Genomic DNA, 18,353 nt, shown 5'->3' with positions numbered 1-18,353 from the left:
TATTCTAGTGAAATTTTGTAGCAGCTGTGTAGCAGTTAGGCAAAAAAGAACGTAAAAGCATCTTTGGCTAGCATGCTCAGGCAGTTGGAGTTCGACATCCAGTGTGTGTCATAAATTCAGTGTTAACACATAGGCATTGTACTTTGTTAAATCCATAGAAAACTTAATCCTTGGTGTACATATACAGTAGTATAACTACCTATGAAATGTGCCCAAAATTTTTAGTTGTCGAAATGATAATACACACTTCCACTAATCAGGCACTCATACATGCAAGGAATGGCTGGATTAGCAAGAGTTTAGTAAACTTTATTTTAGAATATGTTCATTCCTTTTTCAGGTTGTAACAATAATTATTTAGCATAATTAATATATTACTTACTTAATTCAACAACAAATATCTTGCCTATTTATCACTGCAACAAGTTTCCTAAACTGGAAAGTTTCATATATTAATTATTTGCAGAGCCTTCTAGATGCATTTATTATACTATTGTGTGTTCTACACATGGGTTTTTTTTTTTTTTTACTCAACTTATTAGAATCTGCTCGACAGACATGGTGAAGATCATTTTTGTTTTACATGCACATATTCTGCACAATGGTTTTCCATACTTCACACAGTTGTTAATGGTCTTGTTACCTTTGCAGATACTGATATGGTTCCTCTTTTATTTTCCAGATCCTGCTCTTTTCCTCTGGGCCCTCGAGTTCACTTGTCAGCTGAAGTAGGAAGTACTCCCTTTCCATTTTCTTGTTCATTACATTTTGATTTTGTACGCAATCATATCCTACATACAACCTTTGCAGTACATTTACAAGCCATCTGATGAACCATGTCCATTCCATTCTCTGTTGCACTGAAGAATGTTATAGTTTTTAAGTTTCCTTCTTTCCTTCATTGTTTACTGCCACTTAACAAGCAGTTGGTGAGCATCATGATGCAGCCCATGTTGCTAGTTTGGTGCAGGATGGTGGTGGTGCACATTTCTGCATAATTTGGCTTCTTTACCTCATCAGAGTTTTCGTGACAGATCCTGTTCACTGTACAAACTAATGAAGTTTTGGTTTATCTGAGCTTCTCAGCAAGTTGAAGAGGTGTGATGAAATTGTCTGGCGTCATGTTTTTTCCTTGATTTAGAAATAGCTCCATGAGACACAGAATGATGTACTCTCCAAGTGATTGCTTCTCTTTATGTATTTCCTCTTTTCTGAGTTATGGGAAAGCATTACATATATTCTGTGTCATAACACTCTGGCAGCAATGCACAACAAAGACCATATCTGTCGGGCATGAACTGAGTGAACCTGCACTTTGTTTTGCTTCGTAATAGTTGCTTGTCTATGGTTATATTTTCGCCAGGGTGATAGGAATGTATACTATTTTCCATGGACTTTCCCCAAATGACAGATAAAAGAGAGAATTTGCTGACTGGCAGGCAGTCAGCTCGGATTGATTTTTCATCAAAATGGGGAAATCTAAGAAGCTTCTGAAATTAGTCTCTCAGCATAACATCTTTGATTAAGGTGCACACCCATGAATGCAGCCAAAAATCATCCACAGACTTATGTTTTGTACAAATGATCCATGAGCAATGTAACAGATATCATTTTTTCTGGTTCCTCAAGTGACACGGTCCAATCATTATTTTTTAGTGCTTTTTGAACATTTGATTCTATGTATTTCTTCATGAGACATAGCACTGCTTCGTCAAAAATAACACCGATGACAGAGTCACCTACTTGTTGGCAAGTGGGACTTCCTCTCTCCTTTAGCACGTTCACATCTTTCAGAAGATAAAAAATTGGCAAGCACCCACTCAGTTCGATCCTTCCTGACTGTCTTTGTAGAGACACACTACTCAGCCAGCTGTGATGGATGGGAGAAGATTGAAGTAGATCTGCATCTGAATCTTTCTCGACTAATTCCCCCTCAATCACAAATTTCTTGATATAGAAATCCATGTTGACAAAACGTGTTTGAAAATGTTTTTCAACGAAAAAAGAATATGACCTGATTGGCACACTATAAACTGTGGCATGCGGGAAAGTGCACATACCAAGATGTACCACTTCACTGTTGGGTTGTTTACATATATCCAGAAGAGAAATTACAATAGTGGCAAACTGACTCCTTCCAACATTCTAGGTATTTCAAATGAATATCAAAGAAAATATAAATGCATTGTAAATCCTAATACATCATCACAAAGAGGAGAAATAAATGATGAAGAGTCTCATGGTTTCATGAAAGTAGTAAAAAAAATTGATATGACATTTAAGAAAAATGTATGACAGTGGTCATTTGAGCATCTTCTGTCACACAAGCACTAACACCGAGTGAGGTGGCACAGTGGACTTGCATTCAAAAGGACAGTGGTTCAAATCCATGGCTGGTTATCCTGATTTAAGTATTCTGTGATTTCCCTAAATCGTTTCAGGCAAATCTCAAGATGATTCCTTTGAAAGGGCATGCCATCTTCCTTCCTTAATCCAATGGTACCAATGACCCTGCTGTTTGGACTCCTTCCCCACATCAACCAACCAACCAACCAACTAGCGGTAATTGAAAGCGACAAAAGTTAATCTAACTGTAACAGATCCCCAACACAATACTTATTTACTGAATGCAAAACAATAGATACGAGGCACAGAATGCCTCATCAAGCAGATATCTACAGGGTGGTCAAAATTAGTCTGAAAAGTTTTAACGGAGTTCCAGGGTAGGTTGCGCTGAGATATGATTGTTAAAAAATATTCAATACATTATGCCACTCTCAAGTTTATTAGCATTGGAGTTAGCCAATCAGGCAGTTGCACATGCATATTCAAGTGGGCCGCTAGAGATGGTGTAACTCAATGTGTTCTCTGTTTGGTATCCTAAGCTCAAACAAGACAGGGAGCCAAAAATTGGACATAGGATGGTAGTATGGATCCAAACCCAATTAAAAGGCTGAACAGTAATGTACCTGGCATGCTGCCTGAATTTTTTGTGCTTTGACCAGAAGAAGGGATCGGTTGGTAGGACATGTTCTGAGGCATCAAGGGATCACCAATTTCGTACTGGAGGGCAGCGTGGAGGGCGAAAATTGTAGAGGGAGACCAAGAGATGAATACACTAAGCAGATTCAGAAGGATGTACCGTATTTACTCGAAACTAAGCTGCACCTGAAAAATGAGACTCGAAATCACGGAAAACAAAATTTCCCGAATCTAAGCCGCACCTGAAATTTGAGACTCTAAATTCAAGGGGAGAGAAAAGTTTTAGGCCACACCTCCAAATCAAAACAAAGTTGGTCCATTGTAATATGAGACACAATTTAGGTCGAATGAATGATGATACAGCTACAGTAGTTTGGTTTGAGTCGTAAGCTTAGCAGTCAAGCTTTACCAGGTAGCCATTGCTACGCATCAGGCACTCCGTCCGTATTTATATGGGTACCCTTCCTTTTTCACGTGCTTTGTCTAGTTTGAATTGATTGCTTATTTTTCTTTGATCTGATAAGTGCCGTTCTCATTGTTATAGGTGTTTACGTCACTCTAAGCTGAAAATGCATTATTGTACTGTGTCATGCATTGTTTGTCGCATTCTGATAATGAGTGTTTACGACCTGTCGCTGCTTGCGGCATGGCTTGCTTTTGTGCGCACTACCGCCACTTCCAATTTAAAAAAAAAAAAAGGTGGAATCATCTCATTAGCGAAACAATGGCAAGAGACTACTATTTGTTGTTACACTGCTGCTTTCTTTGATAATGATCAACAAGAACCAAATAACAGACTGCGTGTGACAGAAGATGTTGTGAAGGAGAGTTTAGCGAAAATTTTTCCCCGTTTGAAAATCTTTGCAGACCCACTTCAGTACATTACATTCTGCACAGAAACTAGAGTCATCTTAGATTTAAAAATCTAGTCAGTTGTCATGCTTCATTCCTGACTGTATCACTATTCGGCGTTAGAATAATACGAATATAAACATGGCATGATATGTTTTTCTTCCGCGTTTGCCGTTGTCTCACTCTAGTTTTGTGGTTTATTAGGCAGACAGGATTTAAATGAGATAGCAGCAAACACGAAAGAATACGTGGCAAAATGTTTATATTCGTATTATTCTTATGGTGAAGAGAATACTGCATGTGATTCACAATTCATAAAAGTTCCTATTAGCAAACATCTCTTCTCACAGGTAGGAAAAAATTCAAAACCTAGAGTTGGCCATATTGACCTACATCCCAAACAGTCTTACCAGTCGGATTTTCATAGTACATTGAAAGGCTGCTACAGCCGAAGATGAACAATATGGAATTTGTATTTACTTCGTTGGATAATGTATGAAAATGTAGTGGTCGAAACTCGGGGCGGAGAAAAAAGCTCGTCTTCTACCCTTTTTTTTAATTTATTTACTGGCGCAGAGGTTTTAGCGCCAGTATTTATCTTTGTGCCTGCAAAGCATGCCTATGTAGCGCTACATATATTCGACGGCAGAAGTTGGTTGTGGCGGCACCTACCAACATTTCACAGAACTTCTGTTTACTTTGCACTCGATTCTAAGCCGCAGGCGGTTTTTTGGATTACAAAAACCGGAAAAAAAGTGCGGCTTAGATTCGAGTAAATACGGTAGGCTGCAGTAGGTACTGGGAGATGAAAGAAGCTTGCACAGGATAGAGTAGCATGGAGAGCTGCATCAAACCAGTCTCAGGACTGAAGACCACAACAACAACAGTTACCTGACTGGCTAATATCAATGCTAATTAACTCGGAAATGGCACAATGTACTGAATTTTTTCCCTTAATTTTTTTCTTAGCACAATCTATCCTGCAACACCCTTACAAACTTTTCAGACTGTTTCTGACCACCCTGTATATCAACACACAAAGTATTTCAAAATCTGATATTTTAAATTCTTCTGAAGTTTATTTGAAGTCAAGACTGCAATTTTAAACAACACTATGAAACCATGTGAGGTGCACACCTCTAATTCCACTCATTGTTTTTTGTGAAGTATACAGCTACAGGAATTTGAGATATTTAACAGTGAATAGACAAATATCACACAATGGAAAATCCAGGATGGAATGTAACAATATTATGAGAAGGAAAGTTGCTACTCACCATATAGCGGAGATTCTGAGTTCTGAGTCACAGATAGGCGCAACAAAAAGACTCGCACAATTATAGCTTTCAGGCACTAAGGCCATCACCAACAATAGACACAAATATGCATCCCCCCCCCCCCCCCCCCACACACACACACACACACTCACACAAACGCAACTCACACACATATGACTGCAGTCTCAGCCAACTGAAACCACACTGTGAGCAGTAGCACCAGTGCATGATGGGAGTACCAACTAGGTGGGGGTAAGGACGAGGTTGGGGCGGGAAGGGGGAGGGATGATAGTATGGGGGAGGGGGTGGCAGACAGAGAAGTGCTGCAGATTAGACAGACAGCAGGGGAGAGATGGGGAGGAGGGGGAGGGGGAAGTAGTGGAAAAGGAGAAAAATAAAAAGACTGGGTGTTGTGGTGGAATGATGGCTGTGTAGTGCTGGGATGGGAACAGTGAAGGGGCTGGGTGGGTGAGGACAGTGGCTAACGAAGGCCGAGGCCAGGAAGGTTACGGGAACGTAGGATTTATTGCAGGGAAAGTTCCCACATGTGCAATTGAGAAAAGCTGGTCTTGGTGGGAAGCATCCATATGGCACAGGCTGTGAAGCAGTCATTGAAATGAAGGATATCATGTTTGGCAGTGTGTTCAGCAACAAGCTGGTTCACTTGTTTCTTGGCCACATTTTGTCAGTGGCCATTCATGCAGACAGACAGCTTGTTGGTTATCGTGCCTACATAGAATGCAGCACAGTGATTACAGCTTAGCTTGTAGATCACATGATTGATTTCACAGGTAGCCCTGCCTATGATGATATAGCTGATGTTAGTGACCGGACTGGAGTAGGTGGTGGTGGGAGGATGTATGGGACAAGTGTTGCATCTAGGTATATTACAGGGATGTGGGCCATGAGGTATGGGATTGGAAGCAGGTGTTGTGTAAGAATGGATAAGTATACTGCGTAGGTTTGGTGGACAGCAGAATACCACTGTGGGAGCGGTGGGAAGGATAGTGGGCAGGACTAACACTGCAGCGTGGTTCCGGTCGCCTGAGACTGCAGTCGTGTGTGTGTGTGTGTGTGTGTGTGTGTGTGGGTGGGAGTCTTTTTCTTGTGCCTATCTGCGACACAGCATCTCTGCTATATGGTGAGTAGCAACTTTCCTTCTCACAATATTACTGACAATGAACAAAAGTATTTTCTAAAGATGGAGAGAAGCATTTTTAACAACAATCACTTTTCATATGTGAATAGTTAATAACAGCTTAAGTAATGGTTTCCATAAAACAAAAACCAAACAGCACTGCTGTGCTGTATTCAGCTATCTGACATTCTCTCAATAAATTTGAAACTACTAGCAAATTAAGAAACTGTATCACTTCTGAGACAACTTATGAATATGATAAATAGAGACAAATTTCAATACTAAAAGGTATGCAAAACCAAACACACAAAGAAAAGGGCAACAGTTGATAACAGGTATCACAATAGTACAGCTATGACTAAATTATGTTTGAGTTTGTAGAATGAAGCCTAGTTTACATGACGACACTAGCTACTGGCCACAGTGCAACAGTACTACACATTTAGGCAACTCGTTGGTGGAACTAAACACTTTCAGCCCATTCCAACTTTGTTGACACTCGTTGCATGAGACTTGAGGTTAGGTGTGTCAGAGTGCAAACACACTGAAATATCAAGTGAGGAATGGAGGATAATGTTTGGTTTTTGGTAAACTATGCTTTGCATAGATGTCTGAAATATCAGTAATGTTGGTTACAAAAACAAGCAGTGACATGTTGGTGAACTTGAGACTGCCCCACGTGATCTGAACATAGAAGGGCTGACAATAACTGAGCTACAGGGCAAAATTCATTAAATAAGGAGCACATATACAAATCAATTAAGTAGCAGGAGGCAAGCAAAATATCTAGCTGTGGAACTGCTCGCATCTACAAGATGTGATTTAAGTTGGTCAGTTCTTTTTTGAGGAAAACTGTTGACAGGAGGAAAAGCTACACAAATTTGGAAAGCTGAATTCTTTATTCAATATTCATTTATTTAAAATCCCATAGCAGTGCTACCCATTCACAAATTGTAGTACATATGTTTAAACTTTGAAATACTGCCATGCTTGGACACCATTATCGTCCTAATGTGGCCTGCTTCAAACAACTGATGCTGTTAATTTTAAGAATAATTGGTGTTAATGGAAATGCACCATCACCAACTAAATCTTCTAGCAGGCCAAGAGATCTGGAATGTACTGCACATAATGTGATTGTAATTTCGGTTCTGGTAACAATGCTTCATGTTTTACAGTATCTTTATTTCTTTTACTGCATTATTAATCCTACTTAGGAGAAATATGAACTGTGCTACCCGAGCGAGGTGGCGCAGTGGTTCGAAACTGGACTCGCATTTGGGAGGACAACGGTTCAATCCCGCGTCTGGCCATCCTGATTTAGGATTTCCGTGATTTCCCTAAATCACTCCAGGCAAATGCCGGGATGGTTCCTCTGAAAGGGCACGGCCGACTTCCTTCCCCATCCTTCCCTAATCCGATGAGACCGATGACCACGCTGTCTGGTCTCCTTCCCCAAAACCAACCAACCAACTGTGCTAGTCCCATTGTAATATCATTAAAATACCTTCTAGAGTCTTCCACTACAATTTCTTTCAGCACGGTACTGAGGAACAAAGCTGACGTGTTTTCTTTATCCAGGCATGTAATCAAACAAATTTCTTATTTCTTTCTTTCCTTCAGCAGTGATTCAACACAATGAGTATTAACTCTGCCACAACTCATGCAGCTGCCAAAACTTTCATTTCAGACATAACACAGGCACCCACAAAATGAAGAAACTGGTGTCACAGTGTCTACAGTATATATGAAAACTGATGTCATCATGTAAACTAGGCTTGAGAAGGAGGAGAAAGAAGTTGCTACAAGAAGGGAAATGGGACATCAAATCACTAAGGCCATTTGATAGTGAATTAAACATAAAATCTGGGAGGGGGAAAGAATGCAGAAGAGGACTTACACACAAAAATCAGATACTTACTGTCCACACTTTTCTTTTCTTTTTTTTTTACATTTGTGAAGCATTGTCTGTGGTGCTTCATATATGTGTCTTTTTGTACATAATAATTGTAAACTCAGGAATTTTTTTCTTGTGACGGCAAATTAGGGCACTGAAACTAATCAATGATGAGAGCTGAAAATTTGTGAAGGGCCGCGTCTTGAAGATGTACGCTTTGTTTCTCTAGAACAGTTGCCTTTACTGCCTCAACCATCTGGACACACTTCCCAATCGACCCAAATTCCCAACTTGTTATACACCAATGCAGCATCCCTGTCCATGTACTCCTTGCTAGCAGTGTGACCTGCATTCCAATGAGAAGAAACAAAATGTGTGCTCTGAAGGTTGAATGTTTGGATGTCAAGCGTATAAAAATATTACATGTGTGTATGTCTGTTCTTTCAAGACATTAAAATAAATAAATAAAAGCCAATTGGTTGTGAAATTAAAACCAAAAGTGAAAATATGATGAAGTTTGGTGTAGCTGTGTTACATTTTGCCTGCAGTATGCCCATCAATCGCATCACATTGCTCTTACCAGTTCTGAGGGTGCAGTGCGCGCGTAAACATAGTTAAAGAGTCTCCTGAGAAGCATGTACTGCAGGCCATCATTTAATTTCTTCCTGCTGGAAGGTGCAATGCAGTCAAAATTAATTGACAAATGAGTAATGAGTATGGTGAAACTTTCACGAATGACAGAAAAGTGCTGCTTTGAAGTAGAACATAAAGATATTTATGATGTAAGCAGTCAGAGAAGGAGATGAGTATCAACCGATGATCTTGTTCAATGGGTGAATCAAGCGGTTTGAGAACATTAGCTGTTCACAATTTCTCTGTAGAATGATTTGTTTCCAGTAATTTCCAGGTTCGCTCTCTATACCATCATGACAAAGGCACTATAGTACCACAGACACAGTGTCATTTTTAGCCTGAACCACATATTAACAAGACTCCAAATTAAGTTCCATTCTTATCAAAGATACAGAGGACACAGTTACCAGGCTATTACATGATATCTTTCAACATACCTTGCTGTCTGGTGTATTGAGAGGGAATTACACACAGTAATGAAACAAAAATTCCAACGAACCTGATGTTGTGTAATAGCTGCTCTCGTTGCACCTCCTGCAACACCTACAACTGCTTTCAAGGTTGTGGATACACACAGAACAAGTGTGGACCAATTTCTGAAGAATGGCAAAAGTAGTTCAAGACAAAATGCAACATCATTTAGGACATCAGCTGTTAGCCTCCATTTTTTGCAGTCTGCGTCCAGTGAGGTCCTAGTGAATGAGGATGACAACAAAAATCCCAAAGCATAATTAGATAAGCAAAATAGCTCAAATACACTTACAAAATATGTAGAATGGCAACAATAAATAGGCCTATATAATATTTATCGATTAATGCACATTTCTGAATTAATTTTTGAGGCAGCATTTCCGGAAGTAGCCACTTCAACAGCAGAGCTATGGAAAATAGACAGGTAACTACTAGTATTAGAAAGTTGTTCCTGATATTTAAATTTATCAGTTATTCATAAATGCACTGCACTAATCCACAGTTTCTAGATTACCATCACAGGCATAAAGGGATATACAGAAGGGTACTGCCTGTTGCAAACAAATCATTCAATGAGAAAATAACATATGACACAGTAAATAAAAGCAAAGTAGTATACAATGTCACAGAACATGTAACTGGAAAAGGCAGAAAGAAGTATAACAACATATACATCAAAGATGGGAATAGAGTAACAGAATATCCTCAGCAATTGGCAAGTTTTGTAAGTAACTATTTCACTGGTATTGCAGAAAAGCTACAACAAAATAATGCTAAAATACATGCAGCACCTATAATGAATTATACAACATACACAATAGTGATGTTCCCCACAACAGAGCATGAAGTCGGAACTATAATACTGAAATGAAAAATTAAGAAGTCACAGCAGGCATAGACGATACGCCCAGTCTCTGTTCTGAAGGGGTGCAGAGAGAGCATACAAGCCCCATTAAGAACTAATAAATGAGTCCTTTAGTTCAATGATATGGAAAGGAAAGATTTCTACTCACCATACAGAGGTGACATTGAGCCACAGACAGGCACAATGAAAAAGAATGCTGGACATATTTCAGCTTTCAGATGAAGTCTTCCTTCAGAAATAAAAACACACATGCACACACACACACATGCACACACGCGCGCCCACACACACACACACACACACACACACACACACACACACACACACACACACGCATGCACGTGAGTGCGCGCGTGCGCGCGTGCACGTGAGTGCGCGCGTGCGCGCGTGCGCCCACACACACACACACACACACACACACACACACACACACACCACCACCACCACCACCAACAACAACAACAACAACTCATACACAGGTGGCCACTGCCCAACTGGAACTGCATCTGCTGGGATGGGTAGTGGAGGTAAGGTTGGTTTGTTCACTTGGGAAAGGGAACCCAAAAAGCAAGGTCATCGGTCCCATCGGATAAAGGAAGGATGCAAAAGAAAGTCAGCCATGCCCTTTCAAACAAACAATCCCGGCATTTGCCTAAAGCGATTTAGGGAAATCATGGAAAACCTAAATCAGGATGGCTGGACGCAGGTTCGAACCATCATCCTCCTGAATGCAAGTCCAGTGTGCTCAACCCTGCCAGGAGGTATGGAAGAGGCCTAGAGGGGGGAGTGTGACGGTATGGATGATGATGCCAGGCCTAACTGTGCGAGTGTGCAGGGATGTGATGGGGGCAGGATAGTGGTGCCAAGTGTAGCATCAGGGGGGAGGGAGTGCTATGTGTGAGAGAGCATGGTGGGAGGAAGATGAGAGAGGACAGAAGTGGAGAAGAAGAAAGGATTATGTCAGTGTGTTAGTAGGATAGAAAACATGTGAAGTAACGGAGCAAGGAAGGGAACAGGCAGGTGGAGAACAGTGACTAACAAAGGTTACTGGTGGGAGAGGAGGGGGGACGGGGTGGAGCGTTACAGAAATGAAGGATACACTGCAGGGAGAATTCTCACCTGCACAATTCAGGAAATCTGGTGTTGGTGGGGAGAAGTCTGATGGATCAGGCTATGAAGCAGTCACTAAAGAGAAACACATCATGTTGTGCTGCATATTCAGCACCTGTGTGGCCCAGTTGTATCTTGGCTACAATTTGGCATGGCCAATCATTCAAGCAGATGGCCTGTTAGTTGTCATGGCTGTTTTCTCAAGTAGTCTGCCTTTTATGAGATAGTAGATGCCAGTGACAGAACTGCTCTAGGTGGTAACACGAGGATGTATGAGACAGGTCTTGCTTCTGTGTTTATTGCAGGGACATGAAACATGAGACAAAGTGCTGGGAGCAGGAGTGAAGTAGGGACAGAACAGAATATTGCATAAGCTGGGTGGGCAACAAAATACCATTGTTGGAGGGGTAGGGAAGATATTTCTTATTAGAAGATACAACGAGAGGTAGTCAAGAGAGGTAGTCAAAAGTCTGGCAGAGAATGTGATTCAGTTGCACCAATCCTGGGCAGTGCTGAGTCACAGGAGGAGAACTCCTTTGTTGTTGGGCAGTGGTTATGTGATAGATGGTAGGTGACTACTGAGACAGTCCTTGAGTTAAAAGTATTTTTCCTGAGTACCTTAAGCAAGTGGAAGTTATGACCTTGCCAAGAAAGGTAATGTGGAGAGCATAGAAAACTACAAAATTCCCAAAACTAGCTGAATCAATCATGACAGACTAAAATGAGTTAAATGAATGAATGCAACCTTTTAATGGAGCACAGTCTGGTTTCAGAAGTGGGAGAAGTACAGTACCAGCCATTACAGAGTTCCCTTTACTGAAAATAACAACATCATAGCCAGTGATACAACACTAGTTCTCCTAACACAGAAAGTAAATGAAACCCTTGGGTTCTATTAATGGTTTGTAGCAGAAAATGTCTTGTGGTGTCATACTACTCCTATGTGAACACAGTTCTTAGTTTTGGTATTCTTTTCCACAGATTGAAGGTACAAAACATGGACTCTATTTTCAAACTGCAGAAATGTCTGTAAGAATAACAAAGAGAAGTAGTAGACAGCCTTATTGTAAAGAACTACTTCAAAAACTGGGTATCCTTACTGCACCAAGTGAGTACATATACCGACTGTCCATATCTGGACAAACATTAATAGTTCTTTACTTACTCATGGAACAAGAGCCAGTTTGGACTTACATTTACAAGGAAAACACACACACAAAATTCAAAACAATGTTTTTTATCAGGGAATAAAACTGAAGCACTGAGAACCATAAGGGCCTAAAGCACACCTGTAATTTTGATACTGTAACATGTATGCATGCTACTGACATCTGTTGATATTATAGTAAATGATCTTATCTGTGCTGAAAGCGGACATTGTATATATGAACATTCATGAAAGGTTATCTCTCCAATGTATCTGATATTCACTACCCTATGGGCACTTTGTGTCTGTATTTTAGCCTTTTATGGTTCTCAGTGCCCCAATTGTATAATAAATTTCCCAAGGAGGTGACAACAGTTACTGCAGTATACAGGGTGTTACAAAAAGGTACGGCCAAACTTTCAGGAAACATTCCTCACACACAAATAAAGAAAAGATGTTATGTGGACATGTGTCCGGAAACGCATAATTTCCATGTTAGAGCTCATTTTAGTTTCTTCCACCTAAGCTCAATGGAGCACGTTATCATGATTTCAAACGGGATACTCTACCTGTGCTGCTAGAACATGTGCCTTTACAAGTACGACACAACATGTGGTTCATGCACGATGGAGCTCCTGCACATTTCAGTCGAAGTGTTCATACGCTTCTCAACAATAGATTCGGTGACCGATGGATTGGTAGAGGCGGACTAATTCCATGGCCTCCACGCTCTCCTGACCTCAACCCTCTTGACTTTCATTTATAGGGGCATTTGAAAGCTCTTGTCCATGCAAGACCGGTACCAAATGTAAAGACTCTTCGTGCTCGTATTGTGGACGGCTGTGATACAATACGCCATTCTCCAGGGCTGCATCAGCGCATCAGGGATTCCATGCGACGGAGGGTGGATGCATGTATCCTCGCTAACGGAGGACATTTTGAACATTTCCTGTAACAAAGTGTTTGAAGTCACACTGGTACGTTCTGTTGCTGTGTGTTTCCATTCCATGATTAATGTGATTTGAAGAGAAGTAATAAAATGAGCTCTAACATGGAAAGTAAGCGTTTCTGGACACATGTCCACGTAACAATTTTCTTTCTTTGTGTGTGAGGAATGTTTCCTGAAAGTTTGGCCGTACCTTTTTGTAACAGCCTGTATGAGCTCAAAGAGGTAGCAGAAACATACCTTACAAGTAATGCATACCACACACTTAAAGGTTACTAAGAGGATTCACAGTAGTGTTAAAAAGTGAAATGGCACTACTATAACATCCCGCCACATTAAATACATGATCACTGGCCGGTGTGGCCGAGCGGTTCTAGGCACTTCAGTCTGGAACCGCGCGACTGCAACGGTTACAGGTTCAAATCCTGCCTCGGGCATGGATGTGTGTGATGTCCTTAGGTTAGTTAGGTTTAAGTAGTTCTAAGTTCTCGGGGACTGATGACCTCAGATGTTAAGTCCCATAATGCTCAGAGCCATTTTTTAAATACATGATCAAACTGTAATGTTTTTACAAGAAAATTATGTGCCAAGATCTATACTGCATGCCTGTAATCTCTTGTCATTCTCCTGAGCTCAAAAGCTCACTCATCATGAGAGAACACATTTTTCCAGAAAGAGTGAAGGGAGGACATGCAGATTTGCATGAGGCATAGCTGCACGTTAACACGCCTGGGGTCAGTTATCTGATGAGACTCATGGGAAAGCAATGGGCTAACAGCACATTCGTGGTCTTGCACAGTGTGTGCAGTGATGCAATGCCAAACTATGTTTCATAAGTTATTTGGCACAAATTGCGTAATCAAAAGAATACAATAGGAATCAACTGAACGAGGCAGTGCAGTTATTAAGATACTGACCTCTTATTCGGGTGATGGGTTTTGCTATATGCGGCCATCCCACTTTAGGTTTCCTGTGACTGTTCTACATTGTTTCATGGAAATGCCAGGATATTTCCTGCAGCAAGGTGACAGCCAACCATCTGTCCTAACCTCATCTTGTTTCACCAGATATTTGCAATTTCGGTTTCAGAATGTGTAGCTGGAGTCTCCTCAACAAATACTGCTCTCACATCTTTCAAGTGATGCTCAGTGTCAACAGAAGGCATCAGTTTTTTTCCTCCTTAGAAACAAAATTATTTTTAAAGCCAAATTTTATGTGCTCATTCAATAAAGCGGTCCCAAATTAGGCAGCTTCTTCTTGTTCCTGAAATGTTTCTGCTTGTGCAGATCACTCATCACAAATTAGTCTAGTGTGACATTTGTTTTATGGATATGTATTAACACATTCAAGATTATGCCCATGTCTCACTCAAGCACTGGCATAACCAGTATGTGAGTGAGATTCAGACACTGTCACCAAAGAGTTAACATTATGACAGAATGACTCATTCATAAGAATAGAATCACTTTCATTGTTATCATCAGAATCACCTGAAAACACTGCCACTTTATGTTTCTTTACAGGTCTAATGATAATGCTGTCACTGAATTTATCCTTAAGAACCATAAAAACATTCATTCATACAGTCATCTGACTCTTCCTTCTCACTAGGAACATATGAACAATCGTTGTCAAAAACCTAAAAAAGTACTTCAGATTCATTCATTTCCTTCTGTTTTCTGAACAGGGCCACCTCTAACAACAGGACTAACTTCAAGATGAAAATATTAGTAACTATATGAAATATCAAAATACAATCAAAATGCTAAATAAGCTAATTTATTTGGAGACAATCAAGTCTGATACATTAACTACTGGTATAAACAACTAAATAGAGGAATTACTTGAAATATGTCATAGTAGATGGCAACTACAGACAAAGTGTAGAACACGCGAAATGAGAGTAAACTCAGAATCTGTCTGCAATGTGTTAAAAGCACAGCACAGCACTCCAACAGCAACAGCACCACCCTGGCACGCACTGATTGCTACCATCACGCAGCAGTGTTGCTCAGTTGCTGCTAGAGTACAACTTAATCTTTGTTTTTTACTGTCCCTATTAATATATATCGATAAAACAAATATCACTCTAGACTAATTTGGAACAACTCTATCAAACAGGAACATAAAATTTTGTGTTAAAAATAATTTTGTTTGCAATGGGAAACAGACCAATACTTTCCATCGACACTGGGAGTAGTACGAAAGAAGTGATGAGCAGTATTTATTTGGGCTGATTCCAGCTATACACACAAAACTGCTTATAGTATGCACTGTAGAGCCCCTGTTTACTAGACATCTTTCCATTATTTTGGTCATACTATCACTTCCCAAAATACAGGAAACTTTTTTTAACACCATGCATATGAGTGATAGCAAGAATGGCACAAAAGAGGGAGGAAGTGAGAAGGACATACAAATATAGCACTGAGAGACACTTTAGTGAGACCATGAGGAATGAGGCACAGAAATGAGAAGACAAAGATTTCTGTCACAGGTCAATGAATGCCAAGACAACTGGGCACGCAACAAAGCAGGCTAGGTGGGCATGGAAAAAGATAATAAATAACTAACAAAAGAGAGGAGTGATGTTAACCCTCTATGCAACGTTAGTCCACTTTCCTCTCCTTTATCGAGATTTTCTTGCCAGTACTGTAATCCTCAAAGAAAGAAAGGAAGTATTTAGACTGCAATGTGCCTGAATCAATTTGTGCTTGGAATCTGACTGGCTTTAAAATTGGACTAACACTCAATAATAACACACATTTCTGTGGGAAATGCTAAAAGTCTAGATTGGGGCCAGTGACCTACTTACATATTTTGTGCACCAGTGTTGTCGGAACTCACTGTGAGTTGTGATGGGGACTATGGGGGGCAAGGTAATTCTATAAGAGGTATATCAGCTACTGCTACATCCACACAGTCAATGAGAGGGTGACGGGAAGATGGTCGTCGGAAGCTAGAGGCTTCGTAATATTCTCACATCAGTAAAGAAGTGAAATCCGCTACGTGGTCAGAAAAAAACAACTGTGTTCTCAGGTCCCACCATAACCACAGCCTCAGAAATCGCAACATGTTCATATGAAATAGCCAAATATTTGTTACAATGAAGATATAAGTTTCACGGCTGTCCTGTTTGGATGATCAATAAAAACAGTGATATGACAGATGACAGGCTGGGTAAATAAAAAAGACAGTGAAGATAAAAATTAATGTAAACAATTCTTTTTTGCTTATTTTATTTCTCCTTGTATTATGAAAATGTAGACAATTAATAAATGGCATATGTTTAGAATAGGTGTCATATTAATTGGTTACGCAGATACTTAATGTCAATAAAAGTTTGTAATTTCAGTTACACAAGGAGCATCTTAAACAAAAGGGGTGGTTATCTTACATTCAGGGTCATTTTATACTTAGGTAAATGCGGTATATTGCTCTGATAAATAAGGAAAATAAAATTTTGGCAAGCTGTCGTCTTAGTTTCTTACATGTCACTCAGCTTCTTATCTTAATGCTGAATGCTAGTCTCCATTCTCAATCAAAATTAATATGCTGTAACACATCGTCACAAGGAAAGCAGACAAAGAATATATGTCATACAAAAATTAAACGGAAATGGTGCATGAGGGTCATCTGGAAAGTAAGTTCCATTACAACGTAAAAGTAACATACAAACGGCAGTAACAACGATGTTTATATGCAGTAACAATTATGTTTACAGTCAGTATAAGCAGCTGTCTTCTGCTACTTTTGTCCATATTTCTCTCCACTATTGAAATGTTTATCATAAGAGAGACCAGAATACATAAACCATCAGTCCCAAATGTTTTGAGACTGGATTAATAAGAAACAAAAAGGTTAAGATAGTTGTTCCATTGCTTCAGGAGTTCTACGTAATGCCCGTAATGCCCATAATGCCCCCCCCCCTTTCTCCCCTCCAGTCACCCATTTGTTTACAATGTAAAGAACACACACAACAACGTGAAATGGTCAGAAAAATCCTTCTTTGGGATGATCAACTCATGTGTCACACAGGTTTGAGAGTCACTTTTGTAACAATCTGTACATGCAGAAACATTTCAGAAAGAAGATGAAGTCAGTTATATTGTCAAATTATTGACCCTACACCCAAATTTCTGTACTTCGTTGTTTTGTGGTTGGTTCGCATTGGTAACACAAAGCCTTATCGCCCATTGTGGTTATTTCTATAGAAAAAATTGTCTGCATTTTGCGTTTAAATCAAGTCACAACAGGTGTTCATGTGTTGCAATTTTTGTTCAAGATTCGAGGTGTGCAGGATATACTCTGAACTGTGGCCTTACATATCAAACTAGCACGGTGATGTGTAACCCTACATCTACTTATCTGATAAACACTTCCACTCACCAAACCATGTAATAGTCTAATGGCTGAAAATAGAAAGTTGCTTGTGGGTTTTTTACTATCTGTTTTGTATGTGAGATGTAATGGGTGGCACCACATATCTTAAAGATGGAATGGCAACTACAGTATTACTGCGAGTTGTGTTATCTTCAAGGACTGTGTGCTTTTTTCCTTGGGTCATCGTCATCATAGACATCGTCCTGGGCTTGAAGTAGCGCAGCTAACCACTAGTAAAAGCACATGCTGTAACAATGTCAGTTTTCAAGAGGTTCGTACAAGTAACGTTCCCTGTTGTATAATGTTTTAACACAAGAAGCTATTGTACAATGGAATACAATGTGTGGATTTGGTAACAGAAGGAATACTTTGTATTCATTTAGAGAAAGTTGGAATTTTGTAGAAGTTTATTAGTTCCACACAAGCACAATTGCATAGGTAACAAGAACCATCAGCACTGCACTGGCACGGTTAGAAATAAATTTGAATTTATGTACAGATGTACAGAATGAAGAGAAGACAATAAATTACAATCTGAAGAGACATATATTTAAAGGGAAACACTGCGTTTTGGAGATCGTGACACAACCCAGAATAATTGTGCACTGGAGAGTGATAAAAATTGAAAAAGAAGATTTACTGTAAATTAGAA

The 18,353-nt window shown here is 39.9% G+C and overlaps 1 protein-coding gene across 1 annotated transcript in view; it reads right to left on the bottom strand.

Annotated features, from left to right (window-relative positions):
• Nucleotides 1-18,353, bottom strand: part of LOC126462807 (RUS family member 1) — a 134,699-nt gene that overhangs the window by 71,948 nt on the left and 44,398 nt on the right. Inside the window, exon 4 of the mRNA XM_050096100.1 lies at nucleotides 9,279-9,471. Within this exon, the coding sequence (XP_049952057.1) occupies nucleotides 9,279-9,471 (193 nt within the window). The remainder of the gene's footprint in view (nucleotides 1-9,278; nucleotides 9,472-18,353) is intronic.

The sequence above is a fragment of the Schistocerca serialis genome, chromosome 1 (assembly GCF_023864345.2).
Source record: "Schistocerca serialis cubense isolate TAMUIC-IGC-003099 chromosome 1, iqSchSeri2.2, whole genome shotgun sequence".
NCBI classification, from domain to species: domain Eukaryota; kingdom Metazoa; phylum Arthropoda; class Insecta; order Orthoptera; family Acrididae; genus Schistocerca; species Schistocerca serialis.
This window is presented reverse-complemented; position numbering and strand designations above follow the sequence as displayed.